Source organism: Neofelis nebulosa, chromosome 4 (assembly GCF_028018385.1).
Source record: "Neofelis nebulosa isolate mNeoNeb1 chromosome 4, mNeoNeb1.pri, whole genome shotgun sequence".
In the NCBI taxonomy this organism is placed as follows: Eukaryota; Metazoa; Chordata; class Mammalia; order Carnivora; family Felidae; genus Neofelis; species Neofelis nebulosa.
In genome coordinates, this window is record NC_080785.1 from 151,116,569 (window position 1) to 151,133,083 (window position 16,515).

Sequence of the window (16,515 nt, forward strand, 5' to 3'; positions counted from 1 at the left end):
CCATTGATCTCATTTTAATCATAAAGACAGATACCATTTAAGATTTGGCTTCCTTCACATTACCTTCAGAAACACCCTGGACACCCCGGTATCTTCTAAAACCCAAATTCTCTTAACTTTGTTGACACAAAAAACAGTACCTCATAAACCTTCATGTATTCTATAGCCTCCATCCACCCCCTCCCCCCCACCCCATGCCAGTCTGAAGGAATTTTCATGTTAGGTGATAATGGCATCTTTTCCTTGCATTTTATAAAGTGAGGCTAATTCTGTCATACAGCCATGTCATCTTCAGCTAAAGAAGGCCAATGATGCTACAAAAGTTGAGTAAAAATTCCAGAGAAATGAATTCTTCCAAAGCTATCTTTTATAAGGGCATTTTAGTAAACATTTGGCTGAATTGGAACAGGCAACAAACACCACACCTACTAACTGAAGAAAATGAAATGCTAATTCCTTTAGACCAAATGACAACAGTTTGAAAGAGCTAGTATACTCACAACTGGGTAACTGATGAAAAGGTTCGATATGCTAACACATGCTCTTACACTTTCCTTAAGTCCCAGTGAAATGGCACACACAGCAAGAGGAGGTAATATTCACCCTCAACCTGCAGGGACTTGGACAACAGAGAAAGCCCAGGATAAGTGACACTGCTAGAAATCCCTTTCCCAGTAGGGGTGGAATAAAAAACCCTGCCTCACAGTGTTTCGGGCTTTCTACATCTCCTAGACAGAGAGAGGTGAAGGTATGAGCTGACAGACCTCTGCTGGAAATTACTTCCCCAGACAGCTGCTTGCTAAATGATGCCCTGAGGAGTCCTCTTGACCACAATGCTCAGTACTGCTGCAGAGTGTCCTACTGTCTGATGCCTCCACGAAGGCGCTGGGAAAGGGCTAGTGGGGCCTTGGTTATCATCCTGCCTCTCTAAGGCACACTTACTCCACAATATTTGACAAAGCAAGCTGGCAGAAGCCTCCTTTACTCCCTTACCCTAGACTTGCAAGTATCGGTCAATGATAAATAAAAGACATTTCACATCAAGAATCAGGATAAAAAGAATTATAAAACAATAAGAAAAACCAAAAAATACCAACCCAAAACATTTGAGGTGCCCAGCAGATGGTGACTCAGAATCTGTACCAATTTGATCTAAAGTAAAACCTGGAGGGTAGGAGAATGAATGAATAGACAGAGACATTCATCTTCCATAAACACTTGGTTTATCCACTCTGAGGACTTCTCTCACATACTTATGTCTCTCATAAGATTTTGTATTGTGTTACTGGGAGCTTGAACCACGTCCATTTTCTTAAAGAATATCCAGATATAAGAAATAAATTTATTTTCCTAGAATTATGATTGAAAATTACTTGACACGAAGAAGGGAGAGGGAGTAGGAGGAGGAGATGATCATCTAATTTCAAATGCTTATTAGGTACCAGATTCTATGCTAAGTGTTCTGTATACATTATTCACCAAATGTAATGTCACTCCTCAAGAAGCTTCCCTGACTACCCCTTCTAAAATTGCCCCCATCATGCATTCTTTAATACCCTGCTCTGTTATCTTCACAGCACTCAGGACTATCATATATTATTTTAAATTTGTCTAGTTGCTTATGCTCTGTCTTCAAACACTAAGACAGAGGTTATATAATCTATCTTGTTTACTGCAGCATCTCCAGCGTTGAGAAAAGTGCCTGGCACACAGCAGGCATTCATGAATGTATGATCTCACTGAGTCCACACCAGAGCCCCATGAGGTACTGGTAACAGAGGGAACTGAGGCTGAGGGAGGTAAAGAAACTTGCCAGAGACAACCCACCTAAGAAGTAACATCTGAATGCAGAACCTATACTCCTCTTTGCTGTGCTATACTATGTAGGTACAAAAAAATCCCCTGGAGATCCCACTCTTAAAAATCTTTCCATCAGGGGCGCCTGGGTAGCTCAGTCGGTTAAGCACCCGACTTTGGCTCAGGTCACGATCTCGTGGTTCATGGGTTTGAGCCCCATGTCGGGCTCTGTGCTGACAGCTCAGGGCCTGGAGCCTGCTTCGGATCCTGTGTCTCCCTCTCTCTCTGCCCCTCCCCCACTCATGCTGTCTGCCTCTCTCTCAAAAGTAAATAAACATTAAAAAATTAAAAAAAAAATATTTCCACCATAATGACCTGCATATACCCTGAGTTGTGCTAAAGATTATTAGGAGGATGCTGAGTGGATCATGAAATCTATGCAGTTCAGCGAGAGGATTCTGTTGTGTGGCAGTGCTAAGCAGTATGCCCTCTGTCCCATGACTAGGGGAAGAATAAAAAGCTAGAAAAGGAAGTTGACTGAATAAGGATATGGTGCTACTTTATTAAGGAATAACTCCAGTGAATATTAAAAATGAGATCACACAAAAAATTGGTATTTGAGAGAATACCCTATGGGATCTATGAATACCAAAATGCCTGTCACCTTTCTTAGTCTGTTACAAGTTCCTGGAAGATAGAGGCTGTCTCTTATTTGTACTGCTGCACAGAGTACCTCATGATACCATATGCATAAAGATGGCTACCTGTCAAAACATCCTATTTCACCCCAAAAGAATTTTGGCACTCCTCTTCCTTTGTTCTGGTATCTCATTCACTAGGCAAGGGTTGGTCATCAGGGATCTAATCTAGGAGCCCTAAGCATGTTCACAGAATGTGTGGGGAGGCTGGGAGTAGAGGTGTCTAAAGGCCGCTCTCCCTCCACACTGCTTGTGTAAATGCACATTTTGCCAGATATGGCTCCAAAAGAAACCCTGCCTCAGGATAAACCCTGTTTTTAAAGAAGGCTGTCTTAATTCTATTTGACATTTCTCTTCAAGGGGCTAGAAATTTCAGACAGGATTTTTTGTTGGGATAGAGGGAAAAGGCAATTAAGACACAATATTGTTATTTTTTAAGATCAAAGATTAAATAACTCTGATAAAAAGTAACACTCTTCTAGGAAACACATACAGTTGGGAGAATGGTACAAAAGAATAGCATCTGCCATGGCTCCCCCGTTTATGTTTCCACCACTCACGGTATTATTTAACACAGTGGCAAAGGACTTAATGATTAGTCACTGAGAACAAGATGTTCATAAACTAAATGAGTGTTCTCAAATTAGGACAGACAATTAGAATGGACTTGACCATAAGCATAAAGATTGGGATCTTCATTCTCTCAAAATATCATTAGGTAGCACAGTTTCTAACATATAATTAGCATCTATTAAATGACTGGCTTATTGATGGGCAATGAACAAATCAGTCAACAAGAACTCTGTCAAGGGGATATGGTCCTAATCCGGTCATTTTCTGAGGATCTAACAGTATTTATACTACTAACAATAGGTATGGATACATGAAGTTTCCCCTAATTAGTGCTTGTTCCCAAAGGGTTACAGCATGTCATCTCCATACCCATAAGGGGAGAACATGGCCAAAGAAGGGAAAAGGTTAAGTGTCATGAGCCATGATGAATGGAACAAAGCTGATGAAAGGCCATCAAGCTATAAGAGAAGAAGAGTTCTCATGCACTACTACTCTTCTCTGGCAGAGCCTTAAGATCTTGGGCATATAGCTGTGATTCACACTGTTAAGTACAGGCAGTGGGTACATAAAAATAAAACAGTATCATTAAGCTTCTTTCTCCCAGACAGAGGAACTAAGACACCACAAAGAAAATAACTTTCCCCAAGGGAACATCATGACAAGAAGGACTCTATCCATTTCATAATTCCTTCCAAAACTATTAAAGATCCAGATTACAGCTCTAGGTGGCAAGCTGCCTACATCTAGATATTTCAAACATAAGGTAAGTCCAGATTCAGATTCACTAGCTCAGTCTATATGCAGCCAAGAACTTGAGTATGAAACTCCAATTTGTAAAGAACCATGATGAATGCAATACACAGGAATAATCTACTTCTCTCTCCTCCCCGATGGCCCTCTTGAGAAAGCAGCACATGCAGGCAGGACCTGAGTGTCACAGGAGTTGCCATCAGTGGTCTTCACCCTAGGTCTGGGTGTAAGTACTGACCTAGAATTCCTGTGCCAGGCAAATCCTTGAGATGACACACAGTCAAGGATTATTCTTTGCATTAGGTTCTCCGTATCAGTCACACTCCAAAGGGAGGCACTCCAGACCTGTCATTTTTGCCCATCTACTGTCTTTGGCATCTAGTCCAACTGCAACTAGGCTCCAGTTTTTAAAATACACTTGTGCCCATTAACTCTTCTAAAGAAACCTTCCCAACCTCTTCTAGAGTTTCTCCTTACAACCATTTTCTAGTTGGAATGTGGTATGCTCCAAATACAGATTTCTGGTACCTTTCCAAAGTTCAAGCATGTGAAACCCTCCCTCCCCATATAGAAAAAATATATCCTTCCAGCATCATTTGACCGAAGTATAAAGCAACCTGGTTGGCCTCCATGCATCCGATGGCATCTTCCAAGAGTGAAAACTCCACGCAGACATAGCCATAGTCGTAACCTGGGGACAGCATTTAAATACAGACGGGAGTGGTGTTAGTGCCTTGCAAACACAAAAGACACACTTAAATCCCCTGTTTCTGAACCCCTTAATACAAGCCCTCCCAACTAGCCCCTCCCTCCCCTATACTAGGCAAAGCTGCTATTCCAAACAGAAAAAAGTACTGAAAGAAAATCTGGATGTTTCTGGACTTTGAGAGTCATTCCACAGTGGCTTTTTCTATTAACCAAGAAGATCCTTTGCTCTCTTTAGCACTGATGGTCTGGTGAAGGTGCCCCAGAATTAGGTAATCCCACAGTTAAGTTCAAGTGGGCACCCAAAACATATTAATCACAGGGTGAATCTTCTGGAAAAACAAAGTCAAGAAGAACAGGGAAGTATCTGGAAAAAAAAAAAAAATGTATCCCAAGAGAGGAAGGAGAAGCAATTATCCCAAAGCTATGCTAATAGTCACCACTTTTCAAGCAGAAACCACCTTCAAAGACAGAAGTGCTGACAGACTGAGGCAACTATTCTGTTTGGATACCACAGGAGGCTTCTGGTTGGCAGGGGACAGACCATTTCAGGTCTCCTCTTTTTTTCTTTGTTTCAACTCAAGTCATAAACCAGCTTAAATCTTTATGAAAGGAAGAAGGTGTAAAAGCATAAATAAATTCAAATAGCTGGGTCCAAAACTGTGCCTGTGCACAAAGATTGGCAGTGGGGTAGGCTGGGGGAGAGACAGCAGTTGTTAGCAATCAGTACATGTTCAAGAACTGTATGAACCATTAGAGTTACAGAATACCCTTCACCTTTCTCCTAAGCAAGTGTCATTTGCAACTCTCATGACCCATGAGACTGGGAGCTCATGGGATTTACAGGCTGCCAAGCTCTAATACTAACCCATCCTATAATTTCCCAGATACTGGCACCACATGACTACAAAACACACTTGGCAATGCAATGCTCCACAAGGACTTCCATGCTTCCTCCACTGCCTCCCAGGATAAAGACACTCCTGTTTAGAAGCAACGCTGTGCAAATGAACAGCAAGAAAAAGATGTGACTTGTTCAGATGAGAAAAAAACTCAGGGAAAGAGAAAGAGAAAGAGAAACAACACAAACCCAGGTCAATTTGGAGCAGTAAGTATATATAATAGGAAACTATCATTACATTAAGGTATCAAAGACCAAAAAGTAAAAAAATCAAAATCAAAACAGACAAAAATTAGAGCAACAGAAAATGTAACTTAAAAAAAAAAAAGAGCAAACTTGGTGACATGGGTTGGATTCTTTGTCACTTGGATTGAATGGCCTGAAATGTTTTATTATGATAAGAATAAAACTGACTTCAGACTTGTTAAATACTCCAAGTTCATTATGAAATATGACATTGGTATAGGCTGATTCTTGCTTAGAATTTTAGGAGTTAACCAGGAAGGAAAAAACAAATCTATTAGAAATCTCAGCATCACTTTAGGCTGAGAGAGATTTTCTATTTGATTTCACAGCTTTGACCAACACTAACCCCTGCAACCTCTACCTAAATTTACCACAAAATCAGCCTCCTCTGATTAGTAACTATTTGAAAAAATGAAACTACTCTAAAGAAATGGTATATATATTTACATATGCCCTGTTAACAATGGAAATTGTCTCGTTACTTAATTCCTTTTGAGTGGATTTTCTTGATCAAACTTGGTGAACATCTACAGAAAACACTGGAAATTTTGTAAAGGGCTCTGATTGTTCCTGAGAAACACTGGAGAGTAACAGAAGCAACTAAGGTCCCTTTTATCACCAAATATCTACTGCAAACATTGAAATGCATATCCACAATCAGAAGGGGGTACCCAAGGAATAAGCAGATATACTCTCAAGTGTGGGGATCACCTCTAAAAAGCATATCAAAGTTCAGGTGTGTGGAAAGCAACTCTCTCTATAGCTGCCAAAACGGACAACACAGGGAACTAACACCAATTGGGAAAGCCTTGAGCTTCTTTTCTGTACTTAAAGAAGTAACTATTGTGGCCCAGAAGGGCACACCACAGAATCTATAGACAGAGAAAGAAAGAAGATTCATGACAACCTTCATACTTTGCTAAAGGACACACAAGACTTTGATACTACACTCACTGCAAAGGGAAAAGATATGTCTGCAAGCAACACTATGAGCATCTTTACACATCAACACTGTAATACTTTATGTTTACAATGTGCTTCAGATTTAATATTAGAATCACAAGCCCAACATTCCATTTCTTTGCCTGAAACTTTAGCTATTACACAGTAACAAAAACTTAAAGTTTAATTATAATGCCTAAAACTTAAAAAAAAAAAAAAAAAAAAGTACCCAATCTTGATCCTAAGCATTTTTTGTGTCTCACAGCTGTATAAGGATTTTTCAGGAACTGCCAAAATGCACAATACTAATACTTACGTAGCACTTGTTGGTGCAAGGCTGCACTCGAAACACTTTACATACACTAATTTAATCCTTACAAGACTACCCTATGAGGTAAGTACTATTAAGTTCATGGGGTTATAGGCATAGGGAAATAGGCAAAGAAATAAGTAATTTGCTTAAAATCACCTCAATGGTAAGTAGCAATATGGGCTCAGAGCCAGGCAGTACAGATTCAAATCGATGCTGTTAACTGCTACACTGAATAGCCTCTCACCTTTTAATAAAATCCAAGAGTGATACAGATAATCTGAATTCTGAATTTTACAGAGCCCAATCACAGAAAGGGTACAGACAGATAAGACCGTGTCTATCGTTAAGAAATACTGAGATCTGGGTGCTTGAGTGGCTCAGTCAGTTAAGCATCTGACTTCAGCTCAAGTCATGATCTCATTTTGTGAGTTCAAGCCCCCTATCAGGCTCCATACTGTCAGTGTGGAGCCTGCTTGGGATTCTCTCCTTCTCTCCCTCCCTCCCTCCCTCCCTCCCTCTCATTCTCTCTCTCTCTCCCTCCCTCTCTAAAATAAAATAAAATTTGGGTGCCTGGGTAGCTCAGTCAATTAAGTGTCCAACTCTCGATTTCAGCTCAGGTCATGATCTCTCAGTTTATGAATTCGAGTCCCACATCAGGCTCAGCACTGACAGTGTGGAGCCTGCTTGGGATTGTCTCTGTCTCTCTCTCTCGAAAATAAATAAATAAATAAACTTAAAATAACATAAAATGAAATAAAGAAATACTGAAATCAGCATACCAGTTATCGTTACTCTAAAATACCTATAGCAAAACCTTTTGAGTGGGCCTGAGTATGCAAGTTAGAAAGCATTCGCACTCATGGACTGCTATACTGGCTACCAAAAGTCTTCTGCAAAGACAAAAACCTGAAACTCTTATAATGATGGTTACAAAAATTATAATACAGTAAGACACTTGATATAGGAAACTTAATATAACATATTTTAAAGGCTTCAAAAATGAGGACAATTATATAAAACGTGTATAGGAAAAAGAACCAGAATTAAACACAATGAAGTTGCATCTAACTCCTAGGTTAGACATAAAGTCCGCATATGAGATGAAAACCATGCATTGTCAAAATCATACTCGAACACCCCAACGTGAAGAACAACATACCATCTCTCAATATAGGTTAAGTCCAACACTGCCAGTTTTTCCTCCAGCGTTGCAACAGATCGCTTTTCTTTTGGTTGACACCAGATGAAGAGGCTGGCTTGCATTTAAGGGCCATAATGTATGAAAAACATATCACTTTAAATAACAGAATCACAGCTAGCACAGTGAATGCTCACACTTAGAGAAACTTGGATACAGAGATCAACTGAAGCCACGACTGAGTCACATCCCACCTCTCATGCTCACTTCATGAGAGGGAAGATGGGGTTGTAGAGAGGGGTTGAGCAAGCACAGGTGAAATTTGAAAATGATGTAATGCAACACAACTGTACATGAACATGATTACAATGGTTGTATTGTTATAGTGGGATAACTGGGGATTTTTTTATAATTCACAGAAAAAGTTCTAGCAGACCTGTTCTACCACAGACCTAAACATTCTGAAAACAACCAACAAACTTTGCATTCAGAATTGCTAGGAACCATTTGGAATCATTAAGATGATAAACTCAGTGTTAACAGTCCCACAAAAAGATTCTTACCTAAAGTGTAAAAAATTCTTTTATTACGTTTTTCTTCTACCACCACATGCTGGAAGAAGCCTGGTGGCCTGATGGGTCTTTGCACTTATTTATAGGACTATTAAAAAGCATATTTTACTCCATTTTCTATTCCAAATGTGTAGATTTCTAAAAGAAATATGAATGCTCCTTACAGGTTTGGTTTTTTAGTTTAGTTTTGTTTTTTGGGCAGCTGAGGAGGATGAGAACAGGGAAAGAGAAGGAAATTTATAAAGATAACATTAAAATTTCAATTCTTGGGGCACCTGGGTGGCTTAGTCGGTTAAGCATCCGACTTCAGCTCAGATCATGATCTCATGGTTTGTGGGTTCGAGCCCTGCATTGGGCTCTGTACTGGCAGCTCAGAGCCTGAAGTCTGCTTCAGATTCTGTGTCTTCCTCTCTCTCAAAAATAAACATTAAAAAATAACCTTTTAATAAAAAAAATAAATAAAATTTCAATTCTTCTTCATATTCACTAATCACGTGGTTGTCTATTCTCCAAAAAAGTACCTGTGCTAAAAACTAACCAGGTGCTTAATAAGTGCTTATTAATAAGGTGCTTAAAAAGTACAGAAAACAAAGCCCTGACAAATAATATACAGTATCTTTTAGTCTCTACTCCTAAAAAAGCTGACTCAAGAGACGCTGACAAAGGTGGCCCTCAATTGTTCAAGTCAACTGTAATGTCTATACCAAACCACGCTTTTGTAACAATTACACAGCAATATTTATTTAAGCAAATGAGATGAGTAGCCCTACATTCAAACTAGTCTAGAAAAACTCAACTAACATAAACAATTCTGGCTCAATTTCCCATTAGGAGGACTAAGTGACTTTGATAAAGCCCGGAATATACATACCAACTATGAAATGTAAAAAGAATTTTAAAGGATTTTAAAGGACATAGGCAGCGGGGAATCATGATGAACATTGAGTACAACGTATAGAATTGTTGAATCACTATATTCTACACTTGAAACTAAACTATACTGGAATAATAATTAAAAAACAAAAAGAAGACATAGAGGGGCAAAGAGGTTTCTTTATTTTATTGGGTATCTCTGAGGAAAAGAAAACACATTTTTTTTCTCTAAACAAGGATTATTATTTCTGTGGGAACAAAGCATTATGAATATAAAAAGCACCATGACAAATCTTAATAGAGATTCAAGAGGGCTAAAGGTCCTATTTTCGTAATTCCATTTCATGGGGCTACAGGTTTTTAGAAGTAAAATATTATCAAGTTAGAGATTTTAACAAAAACCAAAACAGAACTGATCCAGGTATTTGAATTCCTATCAATGGGAATAATATACCAAAAGAGGCCAGTGTGCAAGATTTCTAAGAGGTACTTTGCCCTGCTAAACCCTCAGGTGAATATGCACCTGCAGCTTGCATTATGAAAATTAGGAAAATATCTGATTTATATGTCAACCTATAGTGTGGGAAGAATAGAATTGGACCCAGGAGGGGCCCCTGGGTGGCTCGGTAGGTTAAGCGTCTAACTGGATTTTGGCTCAGGTCGTGATCTCCTGTTCCTGAGATCAAGCCCCGCCTCAGGTTCTGTGCTGAGCAAGGAGGCTGCTTGGGATTCTCTCCCCCGCCCCCCGCCCCCGTCTCTGTCCCTCCCCCAATCATGTTCTCTTTCAAAATAAACATTAAAAAAAAAAAAAGAACTGGACCCTATGAAATTCATTACACTGACATCTTATAAGCACTTTCAATCCTCTCCCCCTCAACTATGCACCTAAGGTTGCTGGTTTCTAACAAAAAAAGATGAAACAAGGAAGATACCCACTCATGATTACTTGCTAAATTTTTAAAAACTGCATATGGTTCTATTTTATTTAGTGCTCCATCTGTGCCAACTGATTATAAAAGAAAAAAAAATGGGGGTGGGTTTCATTTTCAAGTAGTTTTCAAAGTTCAAAATTAATCTTAGGGTCACTTCATCCTTATAATGGTTCTCTGGCCCCGGGATACCATTTGTTAGGAAATTCTCACCCTTATTTGATTCATTTCAATTCCAATGACATTAATAATGCTATGTGAGCATGGTGGAAGAGGAGGGTCCTTGCCCTCAGAGAGTCTGGTCTAAAGGAAGACTTATAAAATAGACAGGCATAGACTACTTCAAGATGCTATATAAGTCAGAAAAGGAAACAATTATTATTTTTTATTGAGACAGAATTACATAACATTGTATTGGTTTTAGGTACACAACATAATGGTTCGATATATGTGTATACTGTAAAATGATTACTACAATAAGTTTATAATTAATACCCATCACCACATACAGTTACCAATTTTTTTTTCTTGAGAACTTTTAAGATCTATTCTCTTAGCAACTTTCAAATATACAAAACAGTACTGTTAACTACAGTCATCATGATATACATTACATCCTCAGGACTTACTTATCTGGGCACAATTTTTTTTTTTTAACTTTATTTATTTATGTAATTTCTACACTCAATATGGGGCTAAAACTCAAAATCCAAGATCAAGAGTCACATGCTCTTCCAACTGAGCCAGCCAGGAGCCCCTGGGAACAATTATTCTTTACAAAGCCAATGATCTAGTTCAATTTTTGTTCACTTGAAAACAAACAATCTACAGAGCGAACAGCTGGAGTAAAAGAGGAACCTCTGCAGATCTACTTTTTTCCCCAGCCAATAACACTCTATCCTGGCAGGAAAGATCGTGTAAGTGTGGCAAAAGGATCACTGAAGAGAGGAGCAGCACCACTGAATGCTGTAGCAAACTGCCCATGTAGAGATAATCCCAGAACAAGAGAAGTCCCAGATGAGGGGTGACGTCTTTTCATTCCCACATCCCCAACACTAGCATAATACCTGGTACATGGTGCTGCTCAGTCAACACCACATCAATTGTAATGAGTATCTTCACTGGAGCAAGACACAAGAAAAGTAACTTCTACAGTTTGTATATATGCAGAAGCTAATTCACCACAAGCTCCCAGTCAAGCCACTTCTCTCTGGGCTTGGGTTATCCATACACCAAGTTGCAATGATGGTAACTTCTTTGCAGAGGGTTTCAGGAGTGCATTTCAGTACCCCTGTGCTTCTATTACAAAGCATTAGGGGGACGCCGGGGTGGCTCAGTTGGTTAAGTGTCCGACCTCAGCTCAGGTCATGAGCTCACAGTTCATGGGTTTGAGCCCCACATGGGGCTCTGTGCTGACAGCTCAGAGCCTGGTGCCTGCTTCAAATTCCGTCTCCCTCTCTGCCCCTCCCCTGCTCGTACTCGGTCTCTCTCTCTCAAAAATAAACATTAAAAAAATTAAAAAAGAAAAATAAAGAACAAAGCATTATTAGGGACTAAAGATCAAACAGTACCTGTGTTGCTGTTCCTCATATGTGCCCCAATATTAACATTTTAGCACTGATTTCTAGTTGATGCTAAGAATATACCTGCTTCTCCCACAGATCACAAAGCTGTTTTCATTTCAAGTGGGAGGAAAATATGTCCCAATCAACTTTTTTCCCATTGTCTTGGCCCTAGTGCCAAATTAGAGGACAACTCAACACTGTTCTAATGGGCTCTGGGAGGTTCCACAAAGATAATGGCTTCTGAGCTAGAAGTTGCTCAAGTTAACAGATCACACGGGCCCAGCCACTCACCTATTCCAGAAGTAAAATAGCATCCAGAGAAGGGTCAAACAACTGGCATTCTGTGAGACTCACACTTTGACCAGATCATAAGCCTAGGTCACCTATGCCTTATAACAGAAAACTGATGCCCAACTAAATTTACTGGATACCAGCCAGATCCACCTTTGAGAGCCCCATCTGTGGTAATATAGAATGATACTGGGTCTCTGTTCCAGTTTCCTGGCGTGGAGTTTCTAAAACCCTTGGAATTTTCTGAGTGATAGGGTGATATGATGTCTTTTGTTCTAATGAGGTGACTCTTGGCAGGCTCCTAGACAGCATCAGGATGGGGCCTGGTGATCAAACTGTCCAAGCTTTGATTAGAAGTTTGGAACCTTTGGGGGCGCCTGGGTGGCTCAGTTGGTTGAGTGTCCAACTTTGGTGCAGGTCATGACCTTGCAGTTCGTGGGTTCAAGCCCTGCATCAGGCTCACTTCTGTCAGCGGGGAGCCTGCTGCAGATCCTCTGTTTCCCTCTCTTTCTGCCCCTCCCCCCACCCACACTCTCTCAAAAATAAATAAACAAATAAATAAATAAAAGCAAGCTTAGAACTTTTGGCCTCACCACTCCTACCCCTCAATTTGCAGGGAGGGGAAAGGAGCTGGAATTTAAGCTAATCACCAGCAGGTCAATGATTTAAACAACAAAATGCCTGCATAATGGAACCTCCATAAAAACCCCTCAATGGTAAGATCTGGAAAGTTTCCAGGTAAGTGAAAGCATCCACATGCATCTGTGTACAACTGTCTCTACTTTTTGTCTAATCACTTCCTGTAACATCCATGCAGTCCTATTTTATTTTACCTCCTCTGAAAATTAGGGAAGGTCGTTAACAATTATTTACTGACCTCTCTGACCAATAATTACCTCCAAACATTCATTTAGGTGTTATTCTTTTTTATATAGTTTTTAATGTTTTTATTTATTTTTGAAGGAGAGAGAGAGAGAGAGAGAGAGAGAGACAGAGCATGAGCAGGGGAGGAGCAGAGAGAGGGAGACACAGAATCCGAAGCAGGCTCCAGCTCCGAGCTGTCAGTACAGAGCCCAACGTGGGGATCAAACTCACGAACCACGAGATCATGACCTGAGCCGAAGTTGAACGCTTAACTGACTGAGCCACCCAGGCACCCCTAGGTGTTACTCTTTTTTAAAGCCTATTGCCTCTAAAAGTCCTATGTTTGCCATCCTCTAATGACTTTAGGATTAAAATAACTGAACATTTTTCATCAAGTTACCCAGAGTAGTAAACTTCAAACTTAAAGCCAAAAGAACCCATGATGCATGAGAACTCCCAGATTCCTTTGATTGATTATCCCAGATCCTTTAATTGATTTATAAGATTCTTTGGCCTAGTCAGAAGAGGAATACAGAACACTCATCCCATATACCCATTTTCCACAGAAACTGAAGTCTCTAAAGTCAAAGATTACAATACTCATGACAGCCAGCATATCCTCTGCACCACAACATGCTATAGGTATTACTTGGATAAATAAATCAATAAACAATAACACTGAACACTGTCCAATATTTTCAAAGGTAGAGCCATATACTAACCAGAATGGCAAAGAGGCGCCTGGCTGGCTCATTCAGTAGTGTGTGACTCTTGATTAAAAAGGGGGTGGCTCTCTGCTGAGTGTCTGACTCTTGATTTCAGCTCAGATCAAGCCCTGCATCAGCGTCTGCACAGAGTGTGGAGCCTGCTTAAGATTCTCTCTCTCTCCCTCTGCCCCTCCCCTGCTTGCACTCACTCTTGGTAGGTAACACCAAAGAATGAATCGTAAGCTTTTCAAGGTTATAGGGTGTTGTTTTATTTTTAAATGATTAAAAAAAAGAGAGATGAAAATATAACAACATTTTCTAAGCACAGCATAATGAACTGAACTGAGACTAGGAACAATTAATTATGAACTCTACAAGTACCAGTCAGTAGGCCATTAACATCTGTGCTGAAACTTGGTAAATATTCTATATACTCATGAAAATGCTTTTAAGAAATCAATCTTTATATGACTTGTCAACTGATTTTTAAGAAGGCTTAGCTTCTAAAACTGAGATGTAATTCATACCATAAAATACAACCTTTTAAAGTATACAATTCAGGGGCTCCCTGGACAGCTTAATTGGTGGAGCATGCAACTCTTGGTCTCGAGGCTGTGGGTTCAAGCCCCGCATTGGCTGTCGAGATTACTTAAAAATAAAATCTTACAGGGGCACCTGGGTGGCTCAGTCGGTTGAGTATCTGACTTCGGCTCGGGTCATGATCTCACAGTCCGTGGGTTTGAGCCCCACTTTGGGCTCTGTGCTGGCAGCTCGGAGACTGCAGCCTGCTTCAGATTCTGTGTCTCCTCCTCTCTGCCCCTCCCATGCTCATGCTCTGTCTCTCTCTGTCTCTCAATAATAAATAAATGTTAAAAAAATTTTTTTTAACAAAATCTTTTAAAAAATAGTAAAAACAAAACAAAACGAAACGAAACGAAACGAAACAAAACAAAACAAAACAAAACAAAACAAAACAAAACAAGGGTGCCTGAGTAGCTCAGTCAGTTAAGCGTCTGACTTCAGCTCAGGTCATGATCTCATAGTTCCTGAATTTAAGCCCCACCTTTGGCTCTGCGCTGACAGTGTGGAGTCTGCTTGGGATTCTCTCTCTGCCTCTCTCCCACTGGCACACTCTGCCTGAAAATAAATAAACTTAAAATAAAGTGTACAATTCAGTGGTATGTATATTCAGAAAGTAGTGCCACTATGTAATTCCAAGAAAGCTTACGTGTAAATTAGAAGTGAAAAAGTAAGAAACATGGAAGCAGGTAAATACTGCTTTAATTTACATTCTGAGGGTAGAGAATTTAAGCTAGGAAAGGTGAACACAGGAGAGATGTTCTTGTGCAAGGGAAAAGTTAAAGGAAGAAGCCAATGTATTTTTTTTTAATTTTATATCCACAGAGCCTGACACAGGGCTCGAACTCCAGAACCACGAGATCACAACCTGAGCCAAAGTCGGACGCTCAACAGATTAAGCCACCCAGGTGCCCCACCAATGTATTTTTATACCCTGTAAACAGTTTGTATGGATGGCCTCTATCTTCTGCCTATTGAAGGTAACTGTATAAATGACTTTTCCTACCTGGACTGAAGCTGGGAGTCAACCAGGCTGCTGCACTATTCAGGCTGATTAATGACCCTTTTATTCTTGCTACTCCAGCAGAAGAAACTCTTCCATGAGTTTCTACTAACCAACCAAAGGCACAGGAAGTGCTATCTCTCATATGACAGGTAACCCCCTCAAATGAGGGTAAGGGTCACAAACCACCCACGCTCTCTAACAGAACCTTCCATTCAGTGTTTAGGGCAGGAAACTTAAAAAAATGAAGTAAGGCAGGGCAACCTGGGTAGCTCAGTCAATTGAGTGTCCAACTCTTGATTTCAGCTCAGGTCATGATCCCAGGGTCAAGGAATTGAGCCCCACGTGTCTCCATGCTGAGCGTGGAGCCTGGTTAAGATTCTCTGAGGGCACCTGGGTGGCTCAGTTGATTAAGCATCTGTCTCTTGGTTTCGGCTCAAGTCATGATCTCACGGTTCATGAGTTCAAGCCTCACATCGAGCTCTGCACTGACAGCACAGAGTCTGCTTAGGATTCTCTCTCTTCCTCTCTCTCTCTGCCCCTCCCCTGCTCGCACTGTCTCTCAAAATAAATTTAAAAAACTCAAACAAAAAAAAAGAAATCCTCTCTCTCCTCCTCTCACACATTCTCTCTCCCTCAAATAAAAATAAGGCAAATCCCAGGTAATTCCAAACAAGACTAAAATTAATTCTAGTTGCATTCACCTCTCCCCACACTTACCTGACCCCTCCAGCATCACATGGGATTCTCCTCTAGGTGTATTGTCTGCACTTGGCCACAGGGTCTATCGACTACCTCCACAAGACTCATCCAGCCCTAGAAGGTGTCCCTTGGCTTCCTAGGCATTCCTGTTTTTAAAGATCTGCCACCTTGGCCTAAGGGTTCTCGGTAAACATCTTCCCCAAATGTGGAACCAAACCTAATTAAGATTCCTGGTTGAAAACAACACCTTCTTCAGTTTCACAAATTGACAAGTAAATGTGCTATTTTCCAATTAGCCTATGGTATTTCCTTAAAAACTAAAAATATTTACTTGTCTATTCTATAAATGCCAAAAATAATGTAAAAA

The 16,515-nt window shown here is 40.2% G+C and overlaps 1 protein-coding gene across 9 annotated transcripts in view; it reads right to left on the reverse strand.

Moving 5' to 3' along the window:
* RBM6 (RNA binding motif protein 6) overlaps nucleotides 1-16,515 on the reverse strand; it is a 105,710-nt gene that overhangs the window by 52,282 nt on the left and 36,913 nt on the right. For 6 of the 9 annotated variants that reach the window (XM_058726858.1, XM_058726857.1, XM_058726859.1 and 3 more), the window contains one exon: nucleotides 4,436-4,509. The exons of 2 other annotated variants lie outside the window; for them this stretch is intronic. In XM_058726858.1, the coding sequence (XP_058582841.1) occupies nucleotides 4,436-4,509 (74 nt within the window). Of the gene's footprint in view, nucleotides 1-4,435; nucleotides 4,510-16,515 lie in introns of those variants that run through there. One more of the 9 variants, XM_058726863.1, reaches the window with a different exon arrangement.